The sequence below is a fragment of the Poecilia formosa genome, unplaced genomic scaffold, assembly GCF_000485575.1.
Source record: "Poecilia formosa unplaced genomic scaffold, Poecilia_formosa-5.1.2 Scaffold88, whole genome shotgun sequence".
NCBI classification, from domain to species: domain Eukaryota; kingdom Metazoa; phylum Chordata; class Actinopteri; order Cyprinodontiformes; family Poeciliidae; genus Poecilia; species Poecilia formosa.
This window is the reverse complement of record NW_006800027.1, coordinates 1,202,836-1,222,487: the sequence shown is the minus strand read 5'-3', so window position 1 is coordinate 1,222,487 and position 19,652 is coordinate 1,202,836. Positions and strand designations below refer to the sequence as shown.

The 19,652-nt window shown below is 38.7% G+C and overlaps 1 protein-coding gene across 1 annotated transcript in view; it reads left to right on the top strand.

Annotated features, from left to right (window-relative positions):
• fam20ca (FAM20C golgi associated secretory pathway kinase a) overlaps positions 1-19,374 on the top strand; it is a 41,312-nt gene extending 21,938 nt beyond the window's left edge. Inside the window, exons 4-10 of the mRNA XM_007557397.2 lie at positions 10,739-10,831; positions 14,211-14,326; positions 15,414-15,594; positions 15,717-15,826; positions 15,937-16,018; positions 16,222-16,281; positions 17,005-19,374. Of these exons, the coding sequence (XP_007557459.1) occupies positions 10,739-10,831; positions 14,211-14,326; positions 15,414-15,594; positions 15,717-15,826; positions 15,937-16,018; positions 16,222-16,281; positions 17,005-17,263 (901 nt within the window). The 3' untranslated portion in view covers positions 17,264-19,374. The remainder of the gene's footprint in view (positions 1-10,738; positions 10,832-14,210; positions 14,327-15,413; positions 15,595-15,716; positions 15,827-15,936; positions 16,019-16,221; positions 16,282-17,004) is intronic.
• The last annotated feature ends 278 nt before the right edge of the window (positions 19,375-19,652 follow it).

The window sequence follows — 19,652 nt, the reverse complement described above, 5'->3', positions numbered from 1 at the left end:
TCTGGAACAGAGTTGACCTTTATATTTCTCATAAGCAGGCCTAATAACAGATATTTTAAATCATTACAGAATTATTATTCTACTACGGATGCAAAGCCATCATCGTGTGTAGCCGCCTAACATTTATTATTTATGGCAAGTCTGATCCTCCAAATAAGAAATCACAGTTTGATTTAGTGATTATATGTCTGGTAGAGAAAGAAATGAAATGTATAGAAAGAAACAAAAGTCTTATCCCAGTTGCTTCAGCTCTGTAAGAAAAAAAGCCTTAATCACTTAGAGGACCAATACTTTCTGGCTAAACTGTGCGATTTATTATAGTGTCCATAAAAACCAGCATTCACTCACCCGATCTTAAAATATGCTAATGTTGATTCTGTGTAAACTTATGACTGGAACTCCACGCAGTTCAGCCGATGCCTTCCGAAACAGACTTAATGCAGATTTTGACTATGTATAAAAACCAAGATAAGACAATCTTCACACAGCCTGACCTCAGTGTCACATTTCACGGCTTATTGTTATAAATATTCTCATGCTTCTGCTTTCTGACATCAAATCACTGTTGACCCAAGAATACCCTTGACATTTTGTGTGCTCTGCATAATTCAGAGTTCAGATTGTGTGCTAAGCCTGCTGTGAATCTCACACTCTAAAGGATTGGCTCAGACTATTGAAAACAGTTAATCCACTGTGTGAATGTGGATATGTAAATATAACAAAGTACGGCTCCGCGTTGCTGGAACACTTCCGATTGTCGGGGATAAAAACGACGCGTATTTGTTGTGGGCGATGGTGTGGGAAAGAAAGACAAAGGAAGTAGCTGCAAACATTAAGACTTGCCTTTCTTTGAGCATATAATCCCTTTCAGTGAATACACTCAACATATATTCACTACATACATTATTCCAGTATATGAATCTGCACTAATCATGTCATTCTCTGCAGCATCATCAAATCCTACACTTTTTAACTTATGCCTTATAGTAGCTCTGCGGAAATGAGTCCCCTTCTCTCTGTCTTCAGTGCTATGAATGTTAAATAACTGAGATAGTCCTTCATAAGTGAGTCAAAACAGCTGCAGACAGGGAAACTACCTAACTTTGCAATGTCTAATACCCCAAATATCCAGTTAAGATTTAAATATGAGCAACTATTGCATCACTAAACCTCAATCAAAGTCTCTTCAGAATATTCTGAATGGACAAAATGCGTGCAGTTTAGTCACCAGCCTTTATTCCATTCATTCAAGAAGGCTCCCGTTTGAGAGCACATCTAAAAGCAAGTCACTAGTAAATACATTTTTGGTAACAAGCTCAATGGACTTATTTCGATGTGGAAACATAAGGACGCATTCAGCGAAATTGGGCTTTGTGGAATTGAATATGGCACAGCAACGCTAACGAGATTTCCTGCTTTCGCATACATATTTACAAAATGTGACTCAGTCCTGCACAGTGACTGCAGGTTTTAAGCGTTATGCACTTTTAAGGCATAAGCAAACTGAATTATTTCTGGGCTGGTTAAAAAGTGCCAACAAAGAGGCATTTAGGAACCTCCTGTGCTGTGTTTTAAAAAATTAGCTAACCCAAGTTTTAAGCCAGTTTGTAAAGGTATTGCAAAAGTATGATCTTTTAAAAATGCACAAATATGTTTGTTATTTTTGTTATTATTATTTTTTTTTACCTGAGATCAGTTTATATAATTATACAAACATCTGATTAAGTGTGGCCTGCTTTTGTCTCTACCTCCTTCCCACAACCCAACAACCAATCATTACTTTGCAGAAGCACGTTTTGCTGCTGAATGTCTTTGCTACTTTTTAGTTAAGGGTCTGATAGATTGGATCGGGACCTGCTACAGGTTCTTAACTGGATTAATGGACTTATGTAGGATATTTTGACACAAAAATGCAACCTAAATGAGTTCAAACATCTGTTTTCATTGTAGCACAAAGTTGTATGTTGTATGCTGAACCCTCCACCCTATTGTCAGGTGTTTTCAACATGAACTGTAGCGTAAATCACATCTTTAAGACCTGAAATAGTGAAAAGCCTCGACAACCATCTATCAGTTTCCCTCCATTTCACACTTGTCTGGCACTTTATGTTGCTCTAGTCCTTAAAATTCCAGTAAAATGCAATGAAGTCAAAAGTTGACTAACTATAAATGTGTTTTCAGAGTAACGTGCAAAGAGAAGGAACAATAAAGCTGCAACAAATGCAGCAAAGTAAACACTGTGCAGTGGCCCATAAAGTGTTATTTGTCTGTATATGTAGCAGAAAAGACTGGATCTTTACATTTTATTGCACCAGTGATCTATATAAATCTGAATCACAGTGCCTCTCTCCTCTCTCATTTCAGTTCACATTTGCAATTTGTCATTCCACTCAAGGTTTGATAACATATATTTTATTATAAAGTAGTGTACGCAGGTTTTATACTGCCGCTCAGTTGTTTATTTTTTTTCCTATTAACCAGAATTTTATTTTTTATTTTTTTCTTGTCACTCCTTTGCTTTCAAGGTAACAAACAGTGTTGAATAAAAGTTTTTGAGGCTTTCTGAAGGCTTAAAAATATTTGTCATTGGACTAATTCTTTTAGCAGCACAGAACATTCTGCTTTGTTGATCAAATAAATATTCACTGAAGAAATATTGTTGATATATATCATATTCATCGTGTCTTTTAGTGCTACAGTGCTTTAGTTCCCTTTGCTGTACGGTCCAAGTCCTTCTCAGGGTAAAGAAACATTCTTTTTAATAACTTAACACATGTTGAATGAAAGAGCTTTTATTTTGATACCTTTTCATATAAAAGTATTTCTCCTGATCCTCTGCCTTTTAGTCGTAATGCAGTCATTTTTTTGGTTTTATTTTTTTCCACTGCACTGTTGAACAGTATGCATAGAGGGTAGTTAGAGAGCAGCAGGGATTTGCAGCCCTGTAAGCCACAGCCTGATCCCTGACACATTCAGACAGAGATTTGCAGCCATCTGGCCAGATGAGACGCTTGTATTGGCACATCCTCTTTGACGCTCTGACGGGACTCCACCCCAGGCGAGCATGAACACACTCTCTCTCACACACACACACACACGCATGCACGCACACACAGAGAGAAAAGCTATTTCCGATGGTTACGAGGGCTTGTGCCATTTACCTGAAGGGTTGCCAGGGAGTTCTGGTGGTTACAGATAGTGACCTAGCCCACAGCACTGCCGCCGTGCTCAGAGATGTCTGCTTAGATTTCAAACTCGACCTCATAGATTTTGCTCGCAGCCTTTGTTGCGGACAGAAGGTCAAATACGCTAAAGTTGTGCCATGTGTGCAGCCAAAAACGTCATAATATGAGCATCAAGATTTCTAATCTGATTGGACATTTATGACTTGGCCGCACTATTCTGGAACTGTATTGAATGCGGTCTTTGAGCACAGCTATATGCATGCCCGTATATGGAAATGGGATATAAGTCATTCCAAACAAGAGCATTTAAATTCTATGAATGCTGAACTAAATAAACCCTTGTAAGTCAACAGGAAGTGAGTGGGTAATGAGATGAAAATGCAACATTATGATGTTAAATGACTTTAGGCCCTGCCATTCTTAGTCTTTTTCTGGCTCATATATTCGCCAAATTAATTGGTCTGACTCCCTCTGGAGCTGATATGGCATAACGCTGACCTAAACACTTATTAAAATCTTCGTATTTCTTTTTTTTTTTTTTTTTAATGAATGTTTTTACTGATATAAAACCATCACAGTGCAATCCACAAAGGTGTTTGATTTATTGACTGCTACACTTTGTATCCTTGCAACCATAATCCCATGATCCTCCAGTCAAGCATCATAGGATCACCTTCAGTGATCCGTGTTTCTTAAAGATACCCCCGGGGCTTCTGGCCTGCCCTTCTTAGTTGGAAAGCTGCCCTGAACTCCAGCGAAACACCGTCAGCGTTTTTCCTCCCCGTTTCCCTTTCTGTTTCTCCTTTATTTTTAGGCCTGGTCTCCATTAATGGTTACCACAGATAAACATTTCAACTTAAGTCTCATTAGGCCACAGGTCTCCTACACAAATTAAGCTTTTTGTCCTTTAGTGCATTTTTAATTAGAATCTGGCTTTCTATGTTGCTTTTTGATGGATTGCTTCTTTCTCAATGTGTGGCCTTTCAATGTCAATGTAAGACTCTTTCACTCTGGTTAATGATATCCTCTTACCAGCTTTGGCAAGCGACCTCCTTTAGTTAACTCAAGCAATGTCAATTAACCGTCACATCATCACCTGTTCTGTTCCCAAATAGTTTAAAGGCAAATGGTAAACTTGTTTATAGTAATTTATTGTCAAGACCTAAAAGTTATTACTATTCTGGTGTTTAAAAAACAAAAGTAATTTGACTGATTCTGACATGAAACAAGAAAAGCATCGTCTTGATTCATTGTCAAGCAGAAAAGAAAAAAAAAATATGCATCAGTTTTCACAGTGTGTATAAAAACAGTGTGTCTAGTTTCAAATGTGATCACCAAATTATTGAGTTTCTTTTGCAACAAAAAAATGATCTTTATCGTTGTGTATGAGCTTCCAGCCTGCAGTAGCTGCGTCGTTTGCTTCACTCGGCAGCTCGACCCCAAGAGCACGCATTGCTGCCACGAAAGCAGCCGTTCCAATTTCCTCGAAAAGATATTACATTTACTGTCTAATGTGTTGTTTTAATTATGGTGCTAAATGTTTCATATGGAGTGCTGCGGCTTTAATTGATCATATAGTTTTAATTCCAGTTCATTAATGAAGCAAAATAGCTGCCCGGTACTCTCTTCTATTAAAGCTCAATCAAAAGACGTTTCCACCTCCAAACCAGTGCTCGGTGCAGCCGAAGGATAATCACTGATGGTCTTTTTATGCTCTTATTAATTCCAGTCTATCTCCCCTCCATATGAGCATCTAATAACTTTGAAATTGCAGCACTGACTTCAGCCTTCATCCATCTTCTTCGTGTCAAGTCTCTTCCCTTTTGCATTCCTGTGATGATATCACGCACACTGCGTCCCACACATGCAGATGACTTGCCTTTCCCCTCGCGGCACCGTCTCACCCCATGTGTTGAAAATAGCTGAGGCTAGAACACAACTTGTGCAACGCTGATTTGAAATTCAATCTCGACAGCTACCTTGGGGCCGTGGGCCGACTCTTAGATATTTCTCTGGTGACGGCGTTGGAGGGAGGAATAAAGGAAAATGAGCTGACAGAGAGTGAGGAATGAACCACACACACACACACACACACACAGAAAAATGCATATCACCCACTCAATAAGATGCTGTTTGCAGATGTAAACACACGTATGGAGTTGCAGAGCCTTGACAGTTACATCTCTGATAGGCCCATGCTGGATACTACCTGTAGAGCAGCACACTCTGACACAAATCACCTTCCTGAAGAGCTTTTTTTACTCCTGTCCTCCATTCCTCTTACCTGTCTGCCTCCTAAAGGTGATGCGAGTCCTTAACAAGATGTCATTTACCCAGAGGTGCTCTGTATAAATCACACTAATCACTTCCAGTTCTCTCCAGAAGACCTTCGGGGTTTACACCCCTCAATGACGCCCACTACCAGATATCTTTTTTAAAGAAACTCGATACATTTCAAGTGTAAGAAAACAGTGCCTCGCAAAATATTTTTGTTTTAATTGGACAATAACGTAAAGTGAACTAAAAATGTACATGGCTTTAACATGCGCTATGACTAGAAGAATGCAACCAGTTGCCTTCAGAAATAAACTAATTAGGAAGTAGAGTCCATGTAGGCAGTGGCACAGTATCAGGAAAACATATGACATGAAATAGAGTTGGTGAGTTCTGTGATAATGGAATAACTTTCTAAAACGTTATCTTGCTTCATTAAACAACCAGCATCATCCAGTAAATTATTTGAGGTCCTGATTCCGCAGTACTTAAATAAGCAGCTAATGCATTAGAAAGCATATTGTAACAGGAATAAATATTTGTGATATGTTGTTCAGCTCTAAATCTCAGTAAAATAATCCTTCCATTCAATGAAGACCTCAGAGGTTACAGTGCTGGTGAACAGACAACAGGAAGACCAAAAGGACACGACTGATTAGGATTAGGTTCAACTGGACAAGTATGGTTTGGTACCTTCACAAATCCTCACGGAAGAGTGTCGAGAAGAAATCCTGCTTAAATGTGGCAAATGCCAAGTAGAGGAATCACAGAAGGTCATATGAGACATATGATTAGGTAGATAGACCAAAATGCAGGAGAATAATGATAGAAAAACCGACTGGAGTTAACTGTAAAGTGACAGCCATTAGTGTAAACCACCTACATCTCTGTGACCTGGACGTGCAGAAGAAAATATGACTCATTACTAGTTTGACGCACACGTAAGTTTGTATGGAAAGAGAAAACAGAAGCTCATATCAGACCTGCAGCTCCAACAACAGTGTGGGCGAGCAAGTAATAAATAGAGTAGTAGTGACAAGATATGCCATGCTTGTTTCATCCATTGTTTAAATTCGATTACACCACTTTCTGTCTCCACCGGTGCAAAATGGAAAGTCTGTCACGTCCAATAAAGTAATAGTCTCATGAAATGTGACACACATTTTTATACAACATCTCTTTGAAAATCAATGTACACATATCCGCTTTAGGACTACATTTGAAAATATCATTCCAGATTGTTCAACTTAGGATGTCATAAAATAATCAGATGTCAAATTAAAATGGCCAAAAACAGTCAGATTTGGATCATTTTTGCCTGTGGTGTGAACATAGCGTTTGAGTGGCTCTGCTTAAATCACTACAATCTGGATGAGTTTAATCAATTTTACAAAGAATAATTAACAGAAAAAAAATAATGTCTACATGTCCAAAATTGGAAAAAAAAACAAACAATTAGCTAATGAGAGAGAAGTACATTCTCATGTTCCCTGACTTCACAATCATGTTCTGCTACATAAAATCTTAATAAAACGCATGAACTTCATTGCTGTAATATAAAAAAATTTCCAAAACAGTTTTCTAATATATGTCATTCGGTTGTGACGGCTAACACTAAAAGGGAAATGTTGCAACGATGTTGAGAAAAACAAAGCTTGTATTGGGCAGACGAGATGCAACACTAAGAACAGGCACAGGGAAAAAAAATAAAGTGAAAGAAGATTTGAGTTTTGAAAAGAGGGTGATGGATACTTGATAATTGGTATTAAAGAGGGTCAGACCACTTGAGAGGGCTGGATTTGGCCACCCTGTAAGAACAACTATTAAACCGGTGCACGTAAGAGGACACTAAGCAGGCTTCAGTCTTCTTAATAAATCTTCTCTTCTGCTCTCTCTTTCTTCTGAATATGAAAGTGGAAGATTAAAGCCACTTAAGCTACAAGAAGCGAGTTGTTATACCCTTCACTCGCATTACCTTTAGTAGGAAAATGTTCCATCAGCAGGAGGCTTTCAAGCCTGCTATTCAGTGTTTATCTCAAAAGCTTGCCAACCTGTCTGCGTATTTATATCTCTTTGTTCCCCAATTGCATTAGCAGCACCCTGCCCACGTCCTCACAGACTTTTAGCCCAAAACCATGTGCGATTCAGGGCCAGACAGCAACACAGCAGCTCGCCAGTGGGGGGTCTCAGATCATCCGTGGATTACCAGTAGAAACAGGTTTCTCATGTACCCTCCTGCTGTCTCCTTGTTGGATCAGTATTGAAGTTTTTTTGTTTTTTTTTTGCAAGATTAAATCAGATTAATTTATGGATTAAAGTCATTAATCATTCATTTCCTTCAACTTCCCCAACTTTCCAGTGAAATGCTGATGAACTTTTATGCTTAGAGTCGACTAGCTGGTGTGCTTTGAATCATTTTCCTGTTGCCTAACCCAGCGCTGGTTAAGTTTATGAACTAATGACCGAATACTATTCTTCTAGGGTTTCTGCTAGAGAATACATTTCTTAGTTCCCTCATTTATAGCAAGGCTTTCAGGTCCTGGAGCAGCAAAGTGGGCCCAGATCATCTCACTACTAGTTATACGCCAGAAGCAGTTGGTCTACACAATGTATTCCCAAAAATCTTGGGGACCATGAATGTCTCATTTCCACTGGGTGGAAACACTCCTGAATACACTGTACCATAAGATATCGTACTGAAACGTACTTTTATTTTTTGCACAGGACCAGTTAAAAATGTGCTTAATGTTGTGAAGCATTAAGGCTCGACATAAAACCAAAAACAGAATTAACGTAAGGGGGAATAAACATGTCCACCATTTATACTCCATAGAACTCAAGTGATGTAGCATTTGTAAGTATGTTTTCATTTAGACATTTTGAACTTTTGCAGGTTTGAGTTTTTTTTGAGTAACACCCAAGTCTTAATGGCCTCCTCTATGAGAATTTCTTTCTGATTCTACAAACTGAAACTGTGCGGATTGCTGTCTACTACAAAACCAAAATAGATATGGAATGGCTACTTAGTTAACTCAAAGTTTGTCAGAAACTAGCTTTTTTCTTTTATTTCATTGCTTAGTTTCTCTCCTCGGTTTTATCCGAAGGACGAGATGGAAGTGGCTCGCACAACGATTTTCTTTCATTCTGTTTGTCTCTACTGCCCCCTCTCTGTCGCCAATTCATATCATAAGTCTGGGAATTTATGAGAGAGAGAAAGCAGAGAGAAAAGTGTGAATGTTGAGTCAAGAGCCCCCATTGAACGTCTGCTAACATAGCCCTCCGTTGTGCAGGTTTGAGCTCATGAAAGGACATAAAAACCACAGAATCAGCACAAACATGGTTCATGTAGGCAAGTAGTTCAGCTTCATCACTTCACACACATACACACACACACACCCACACACACCTACACACAATCTCCTGAGCTACATGTGAAGCTCTGCGGCAGCCTCAGCTCACTCAGCTTCAAATAAAGGCCCCTTTTTATTATCAAGGACACTTCCTCATGGAGGGTGGGTGGGTGCATTACTGCAGGGAAAAAACAAGATTGTGACTCTGCATATTGTGTTTAGATCTGTTGTCTTGTTATAGGTTTTCACATCATATCCGTTCGTTTCCCCTGGGACCACGGGAACCAGATCTGCGGTGACCATCCCTTGGCTTTTTCCAGCAGTTCATTGAAAGAATACTTGCCAAGAAGCTCAGAATGAATTGTGTTATTGGAAAAAAGGTTTCAGAGACATTGAGGTATTTTTTTTCATGGCAATACCACAGTTATCCTAAAGCGTGCATTTAACCCTTTCATGCATACTGGTCACTACAGTGGACACCTATCTAAAAGCCATTTTCTTGTGCTTCTTGTGGATTTTTATGTTATAAATACACCATAAACTACTGGCCATCAGCTGCAAATGCAAGAAATTATTTTTGTTAAATCCAATATGGCCGACAGACAAAAAAGCTCGCCAACCGACCCGGTGTTTTTCACTCTTGCAGGTGAAAAAAAAAAATATTGTGACATCAGATAACCCCTAAAGAACAATACTACTGATGTATTTTTCAAATAACAGTTTGGAGAAACTTACAATCACCTCGGGGCTGCTGAGTTTGGAGTTATAAGAAACGTTAGGTTCCCACCACGCAATGCATGTAGGCCTGTTGCACTTAAACAGATCTTAAAAGTTGTTGTACTGATTAATTTGCCGTGTGTAGGTTTATTTTAATAGTTTCAGTCTCAAAAGGCATTTAGAAATGTCTCTTCAACTGAAAGGTGCTATGTAAACAGAGCTCTGCCGATGATCTCCTAAAACTTGCTGCTGATTATTTCCTTCGACGCAGTATCTACCGTGAAAATAAACACATCATTAATCCCCTGGTTGCTTTGGGTGGCAAAGAAGGGATCTCAAAGGCAGGAGTTGATTTATGGGTAAATGGCTGCTTCCATGACAGGTAAAGTAATGGGAGGAAAGAGTTTCTCTTTTTTTTTTTTTTTACTAGCGGTGTTTTGCCTTCGCGGTGCGACATGAATATAAGACGTGGAAGAGGAGGTAACGGCAGCACTTGACTTAACCATGCAGTTTTCACTTTAATACAGTGGAGAATTGGTGCAGACATAAGAGATGGGTGCGTGCACACTTCATCTGGTTTGTGCTGGTGTAAGCTTTTACGGAGAAGGTTATATTGGCAGGTGGGTCTACATATGTACTGCCAAGATAAAGAAAAAAATCAAGCGAAAGAGACAAGTCCGCTGTCAGACAGCCGGGGTGAGCGGAAAGGCAAAAGGGAAAGACAAGAGAGTCAGACACAAAGAGGCTTCTAACATTTTCTGACTCAGATCCATGACTTGGTTGGCAGAGCTCCATATCTCCTGAATGAGAGTGCGACTGGGTTCGTGTGTAGGTGTGTGTGTGTGTGTGTGTGTGTGTGTGTTAGCTGAGAGGAGGCTGCAGGACGTGAACAAGAATCCCGCCCAGCTTCCCTTCAGCAGACTTGTTCACACAGGCTTTGGTCTCACACGTCAGCTTCTGTCCTAGAAATGGGTGCAGCCGTTGAGATGTGTTTCACCTCACAGAGGAGCGAAAAAAAAGTAATTTAAAACCAAACTGATGGAGGTGAAACAGTTTGCAAATAGAGGGGTGAAAATGTTTCAAATTCAAAGAGGATTCAAGTAATATCAAAAGGATAAAATCGTTCACAGCGTGTTTTTGTTCTAAAATGTTTTTAAACTAAACTCTAATTAAATTGTCTCAATAAAACAAAAACATCCCAATTGTTTCCAGGCAGACCAGAGAGCAGGAAACGCCTCCAGATTTCTTCTACTTCTCCGACTTTGAGAGGCACAACGCTGAGATTGCCGCTTTCCACCTGGACAGGTGAGCTTTTCCGTGTGGTTCGCAGCACTCGACCCGCACACACAATCTGGGAGCGGTGGATTTGTCCTGCGACAATTTCCATAGGATTAAGTGCGAGGGATTAGATAACGTGCTCGGAGAAGGGATCATCCCTTCTTTTTTGCAATTGAGCATATTGATTTCGGTGTGATCCTTCGACTCCGACGACTTCAGGGGACACAAACTCAGCACTAAGATGAGCGATAAATGAGAGAGGAAGAGGAGGAGGAGGAGGAGGACGCTGGGAGCATGATAATTATATTAAACGTGCTTACAAAGTCAAACTCTCACTCTCTCTTAAATTTGCTCTTCCTCGCACCTGTTTCAGTGGGCAGGAAGAGCCAGACAGGAATATCACAGGTGTATCATTACCCACAGAACATGAGTTTAACTCTGCAGGGAGGCGCTCTGAGTTACCATTAAAGAGCAGTTTGCCTGCGCCATGCGGGGTTGCCTCCAAATTAAACTTTGTGCACAACCATTGAAGCTCACGATACCTGTCTGAGCCAATGCTGAGTTGTTAATTCAAACTGGATCGCGGCGGAATGGATGGGAGGATGTGAGAACACCTAACTCCGACAAACAATGAGCATAAGCTCCATTTTTGCATTTCTGTCACATTTAAGTGTTTAAAAATCAGGATATCAGTTCTAATATCAGAACAAAATACCCTGCGTAAATTCAAAGTAGAAGTTCTTAAATGATTATTTCATTAATTTAAGGGAAAAAAGTTACTTGACTCGATGAGGATAAGAAGTCGCCCTTATTGATAAATCACGATTTAACTCTTCTGTAAGTCCACTGGAGCACAGAGAGACCTATTATCTAAAATTAAAGCAAATATGGAACAGCTGTCTGACATTTCCAAAAGAAATATAAACACATTGATGATCCTGAAAATATTCTTTTGGCTAAAGACACAATGTTTTAGAAAAATAGTCATATGAAAACTGATACCTGTAAAAGGCCAAAAAAAACCAAAAATGTTTAGTGAATGTTTAGTCTTAAATGCTGACATAAATGACTCTGACCTTAAAGGGGGTCATTTATGCTCAAAAACTCTTGATCGTTGCTGGATTAAAATAATAATAATTCTGCAAAGAAGTGTGGACAAAATTCCTTCACAATGGCGTAAACAAAGACTTGGTGGTAGTTTTTGCCGCAGAGGATGGCAAAATCCATTATTAGAGGGAACATTTACTTTAATAAATAGGGCCAGACAGTTTTATTTTATTAATGATTGAAATCATTGAAAATTGCATTTATGTATTTTTACTCAGGTTTCTTTGACTGGTACTAAGATAAGATGTGTTTGAGGATTTGTTCCATTTAAGTGTGACAAAAAAAATATAGAGAACATTTTCGCAGCAATGTACTGTGTGTGTTTCCTACCCCTGAAAGCACCATTAAGAGTTAAGAGTTACAATCCACAAATCTGCTCATTAAGACATTAAAATAAATATTATTTTTTTTCCATCAGGGCAGCGCAGCTCGCATAGAAAAATAGTTCATTTTGGCTAAATCTATTCGAGAAGAAAAAACGTTTTAAATGTTAAGAAATAATTCTCTAAAAAAACACTGATGTGAGAACTAATTTAGAATAAAGATAAAAGGAGCTTTTTATTTATTTATTTATTTATGCTTCACTTTGTTCACATGAATCAAGGTTTCCATGAATCTCTAATTAGAACATCATGACTCTACAGGATAAACATGATGTGAAAAAGAGGCTCATTACTTTTAGCCACAGGCCACATGAATACCAAGCAGGATTGTTTGTAGAGCTATAAAAAAAAAAAAAAAACAAGTCTCCACATCTCACACCCAGAGCAGAAGGTGGCATTTTGAAGTTGTCAAAGTCTCAAAGTTCGAAGAGATCCACATAAAAAAAACAACAACAAAAAAAAAACTGTTGTTTGGTAGGAATGCTAGGGGAAAAAATCACAACAGTCTTCTTTCCAACCGTCACAAATAAACATTAAGTTTACTCAACACGACTGAGAATTTAACTAGGACCCTGTGCTTTGGCACCAAGGTTGAGATTTTTAAAATAAACATTGCAGATGCATTTTATAACAAAGAGGGAAAGTACCTCATGCCCACTGTTTAGCACGTTAGAGTACGTGTGATGCTGTGGGCCGGTTTCTCTTCAGAAAGACCTGGGAACCTCGTTAGAGTTCATGGCATCTGGACCTTAAAACAAAAATCTAACGGACTAGAAAAGCGACAGGGGGAATAATTATACATTTTCACAAATATTCACCAGACACAAAAAGCAACCTTCATATATCGAAGTCCCCCATTCCCAACCCTCCATCCTACAGAAAAGCCACTGCTGATTTAGTGAAAAAAAAAGCAATTAATTCCTAACAAGATTTTTTTTTTCACCACTAAATAAATGCACTTAAATTAAAAGTTGTTCTTTCCTATATTTTTTTTTTCCAGTGCGAGTTTCAGCTCATGCAATAAAATATAAATTATTCCAAGGCTCTTTTCACATCTTCACTAAGTGTACCTAATGTATGTTGCCAATAGACACTCATGCATGCGTGCTTACACACAGGTGCTCCTTTGTCACTTGGACCCAACATGACGGTGCAGTTTGCAGGCGCTGAATGATACCTTCTGTAGGGTAAAGTTTCACACACTCAGCCAGGCTGTTTGTGTGTCCGCCTGCTCCCAGGAGGCTCACTTTTGGTCTCAAATGGTTTCAGGGTCATTGGGGGCGGCAAACATACAGTGACGCAGGCTAAACAGGAGCTGAATAGGGATAGTGTTCAGCTATGGAAGCGCTAAGGAATAAAACGAAAAGGAAAGAGAACAAAGGACTGGACCTGTGGAGTTTATGTTAAACCTGATGAATCTAAACAGGAAGAAATGAAAATGTCTGATTTTTAGAGATCTTGCTGATTGTGCTGACTCTTTGAGAAACAGTAAAACTAGACAATAACATGCTCAGTGGCCTTCTGGGTTGAGTTTAACTTGAGCAAAGACACACAAACACTGTAGGATGGCGAATTATAGATGATTTTGGCTAATTAACATCAAACAGATCAAACAAGTAGAGATAGATTTTCTAGATAGGTTTACAGCTGGGTATCTTTATTTAGATGAACATAAAGATGTCTGCACATGTTGAATTTTTTATTTTTTTTGTCCCATTTAGAAATTAACTGCCTAAAACGTTTAGGCAGTTAATTTAGTTTTAATTTTCGTTTTAAATTCTAACTATTATTTAACAGAACTCCCAGCTGTGTCTGAAGGCTAAGGTGCAGAATTTTGAAATTTGGATTTTGCTGCAATCAAACATTGTGATAAAGCCGAATGTTCTCTAAATGTTTGCCCGTCTTTGTCATTTTAGGATCCTTGACTTCCGCAGAGTGCCTCCTGTGGCGGGGAGACTGGTCAACATGACAAGCGAGATCAGAGACGTGACGCGCGACAAGAAGCTGTGGAGGACCTTCTTCATTTCGCCAGGTAGAAACTCTGGCTGTAGCTTGATGGGTAGGAAGATGCGGTAAGAAGAAACAAACACGGAGGAGCCATGTTTTCCTTCTGCTGCGAGTAAAATGCAAGCACCAGCAGTTCGACCAGTCAGGCTGACAATCTGCTGAGCTCTTCAAAGCAGTGATGCAGGGCTGAGTGTACTGAAGATAATATAGCAGAGCATGACAGAAACTGTCCACATGGTGGCACTGTAAGTCCACAGATGCTCAGTGAAATTCTTTGAGAAGGAAATATAATCATGTTCTTATTAGGCAACATAAATAAAGTGTTTGCAAATAAAAGAAAATGAAGGTAAACCATTTAGAAGATCACTGTTGAATAAAACTTTCTGTAGATGTTTTCTAATTATTGTAGGTAATAATTAGAAAACATGAAATCTGGATTTTACTGCAATCAAATAGTTAGATGGCTATAATTTAAAGGTAAGTTAAAAGGGAAAGACCAGTCCGATCAGAAATCGACTGAAGCGGTCTCAAACTGAAAATATGAAAATTTCCAAATAAAATGTCAAACATAAAGCAGTTGATTCTGTTTGGTTTTCTTTATTTATTTTAAGCAGATCTTGTCTTTCTTATTAAAAATCAAAGGACATATGAAACAATTACAAATCTATTCAGCCTTTTTCGTACACTTATTTACAACTGTTTGAAAAAATAATTTGTGTTTTTGCTATGAAGCAGATTCTGAATGATGCAGAGATTATCAATTTAAACATAGCAAATACTTTGTATTCAATTCAGTTCATGTTATTTATTATGTTCATTCACAACAAATGTCATCTTACGGCACTTAATGCAACAAACATATTCATTTGTCAAATGTAAATATGTTGTTTTTAAATGCTTTTAATTACACAGAACAGTTATGAATGATTGGCAGGTTTTCCTTAAATGAACCAAGGTTTATTTTGGCTTTTCGTCATTTTCTCATCTTTCGCTTCAACATTTTTTTCTCCTCATTCATATTACATACAAACAGATCTAACATTAATGTGACTAAAACGCTCCCTTCACCTTTCTCCGAGATCTGAATCTGTCTCCGCTTTTTCCTTCTTCAGCCAACAATGTCTGCTTCTATGGCGAATGCTCCTACTACTGCTCCACTGAGCACGCTCTGTGCGGTAAACCAGACCAGATTGAAGGCTCGTTAGCAGCTTTCCTACCTGATCTGAGTCTGGCCAAACGCAAGACCTGGAGAAACCCCTGGAGACGCTCCTATCACAAGCGCAAGAAAGCAGAGTAAGCAAGTTTGATCATAATTAGACGGGCTTTATTCTGTAAAAAAAAAAAAAAAAGAAGAAGGAAAAGAAGGGGAAAAAAAAGAAATGATCAACACCTTTCCCCTTGTTACACGTTTTTAGATGGGAAGTGGATCCAGATTATTGTGACGAGGTGAAGCAGACACCTCCATATGATCGTGGCACCAGACTCCTGGACATCATGGACATGACCGTCTTTGATTTCTTAATGGGTAAGGCTTGATAATTGTTTTTGTTAAAACTCATAGATGAATTCCACTCGTGATTTTTTAGTATTATAAGAGACGAGAAATGTTTTGTAACGCTCCTTCTTTTAATACAGGCAACATGGATCGTCATCATTACGAAACCTTTGAGAAGTTTGGAAATGAAACGTTCATCATTCACCTCGATAATGGAAGGGGGTAAATACATTCAACGATTTTGTTTTTTTGTTGTACCTTGAATTCTTTCACAGAATCTGTTGTGACGAAATGTAAAACTACTTCAGTGGGCCAAGAAACTGTAATTTATTTATCCTAATTTATCTCCGATTCAAATAATATTGAGCTTATTGAAAATATCTCGTGATTGATCACACGTTTGCATGTTTTTCCTTTGCTTGTAGATTTGGAAAACACTCGCATGATGAGCTGTCCATCCTCGTGCCGCTCAGCCAGTGCTGCAGGTCAGATTGTTGGTTAATTCTGTGATAGATTTCCATAAGGTGTCAATTTGATGCATAGACATAAAGCAATTCTGAATAATACAGTTCAGATCAAGACTTTGTAAGGTATGTTGTAAATGTATCCTATATTTTACTTTCTGTAGTTAGCCTTAATAGTGTGTTTTAGCGTTTGAGTCACAGGTGTCAAACTCCAGTCCTCGAGGGCCAGTGTCCTGCAACTTTTAGATGTGCCTCTGCTGCACCACACCTGAATAGAATAATTAGGTCATTAGCAGGACTCTGGTGAACTTACCTACACAAGGAGGAGGTAATTAAGCCATTTCATTCCAGTGTGTTGTATCTGTGGTACATCTAAAAACTGCAGGACAGCGGCCCTTGAGGACTGGAGTTTGACACCCCTGGCTGTCATCGCTATTGCTGGAAAATTTTCAAAGTAACCGTCTTTCCGTTTACTTTGTGCAATCTAAGGTTTTGGTTCCCGTTTATCCAAACCTTGTTCCCCTCCCTCCCCGTGGTAAACGATTAGTTATTCCGTCAAAAGTTGTCAAAAAAAAAAAAAACCTGTCTCTGTGTGCGCCAAGAACCTCCTGATCATCTAAGTGTCACTTTTAAATTTAATTAACTAAATTCAAATAGATTCAATAGGGTCACAGTAAAAAATCTGGTTGTATTGAAACATCTGTGTTTTTTATTTATTTATTTATTTTTTTTTTTTTGCTTCAGGGTCAAAAAGTCCACCTATCTGCGTCTGCAGCTGCTGGCCAAAGAGGAGTACCAGCTGAGTTCCCTGATGGAGGAGTCTCTGCTGCGAGACCGCCTGACCCCCGTCCTGATCCGGCCTCACCTGCTCGCCATGGATCGGAGGCTCCGGCTGGTTCTGCAGGTTCTGGCGGGCTGCATAGATAAAGAAGGCTATGTTAACGTTGTGGAGGAGGACCTTTCTGGGGACACAGTCACTCACAGGGGCCCAGCCCACAGGTAGTGAGGGCGAGAAACCGCCAGGGTGGTAACATGGACCCCCATGCAGCGTTTGGCTGTTTACCTGTTGGGATTGGACCAAAAGTCCCACCTCCGAAATCAAAGCTGAATTCAGTGAATTCCAAGACTGCCGTCATTGCCTCTATAGAAAGTGCTTTTAGGTGTGTTTATATAGAAAATAATAATAATAATAATAATGATAATTTAAAAAAAAAAAAAAAACATGCTCATGTGGAGGCTTTATATTTGTCATATACAGCCATACTATTTTTTTTTTCTGTTTTGAGACATAGAGGATCTCCTGCTGTGTTTTGATTTTTTATTTTTTATTTTTGTCCTGGTATGTTTTATGTGTTTTTATAAATACATAACCAAATGCAACACACTGACTGACTGAAGGGCATATAGTCAGACAATATAAGCTTTATCATTTATCACGATATAGCAGAAGACTTTGTTAGAAGCTAAGCAAGATTTATTGTTTTTAGTGAATGTTCCAAAAACTATGACATGCCTGGAAACTAACATCTTGTAGCCAGGAGAACATGGGTGTGTAAAAACATGCGTTTGTAAGCTCTACTTCCCTCGGCACAGACTTACAGAAGAACAAGCTGGATGTTACTACCTACTTCTGAAAAGTATGAATCACAGATTACGTTTGTATTTTACACTGTAGTACAGTAGGGATTTTGACTTTGTTTTTCTTATTTTGTTGTTCAGATTTTTCCTTATTTCATTTGTCTTGCACTACATGCAGGAGGCAAACAACATAAAACATGAAAAAAATAAAACAAACAAACGGAAAGACATTTCCGGAATACAAATTTTAATTCATAAAAACAGACCCATCGTTTGTGTAATCAGCTTAGATATAATCTCAACCTCACTGTCAGTTTTCCTCTGTATTTTTTGGCTTAGTAAGCTTTGGTGATTTTGTTTTTAATTATTATTTATTTGGCGCACCAAAAAGGGAATACTTTGCTGTCATTACTTATATATTGTACTTTTGCTTCAGATACTGGAAAATAAAGATTTTGACATAAATACTTTAGCTAAAACAACATAACAGAACTTATAAGTTACTTTTCAGAACTTAGCTGGAACTTTCTGAATCTTTCAGGTAACCTTCCCATTACGTATCAGGTACTCTCATTGATCTTCCATTGATAATTTCTAGATACTTGAAGGAGCTCTCATGATTTATTTTTTTATTTTATTTTATTTATTTTTTTTGACCATTTACTTTCAGAAACATGCAAGGTACTTTCTGGAGCTTTCATGAGACTCACTGATTTCTTTCGTGCATTTTACTGCAGACTTGTAGGGACTAGGCTTTATTGTGGGGTGACTTCTACTAAAACCTTGACTGGGTATTCCTTTGACTGTCCCAGAACTTTCATCAAACCTTTCAAATACAATTACCAGGTTCCATGAAAGTTTTGGAACCTGGAAAGTACCAAATTACAAGTCAGCTTCTAATACAGCAAGTTTCCCGAAAGAACCAAGTAGTTTCTAGTAAAGCAAATAGTATTTATTAGGACAGTGTTTGGCAAGTTGGGAGAGGTTCCTGAATGTACTCTCTAAGATTAGGAAAGTATGGGCAGCATCATGCATTCCTGTCATGCTTTATAATTGTTTAGCATTGAGACTGACATTATATTTGATCACACATTTCTGTTCAGATCATACAAAACTACAAAGATGTTTAATTTTAGAGATTAAGTTGTGCAAGTGTTGCTGGTGCAATTGTATTTTTTTTCTTCTTCTAAGAGTCCTGTGTATTGGCTAACCCAGTACTTGTGCAATGCCAGAACTACAGTACTTGAATGTGTTTGGGTTGGCAGTATTAACGGGATTTCCAGAGCTACAAACGGTGTGAAGTCGACTTAAAAGAAGTGCTTCTGGGCGAAAACAAGAAACTAAACGCCTCATCCAGACATGGGCATAACCATGGGGCACTGTTTCATGTTTTTTTGATATTTTCTGTGTAAATACCTATAAATATTTTGAAGAGCTATTGAGCTGCACTGCACAGTGGTTTGCTTCTGTTTCCTGCTCTTGCATTGTTACTGTGAAGTTTACGACATGATTAAAGTGTGCAATAAAACTAAAAAAGGGACCACAGTTGTCTTTTTACGTGGATGTTGCTGGGGATGTGTGAAGTTTTATGCCCAAGGCGTAGCAAATTGCTGTTAGTGGCGGGGGCAGGACGTATGATGCTGTCCATGGTGCTGAAGAAACACAGCGACCACTCTGTTGATTTACAAATGCTCTGTCCATGGTGCTGCTGGTCCATCATATCCCCATCAAAGGTTGGGTAATACTGCAGTGACCGAGACCAGCACCATGTCCTTTTGATTCAAAACAGAACAGAACCAGACAGAGCATGTTAG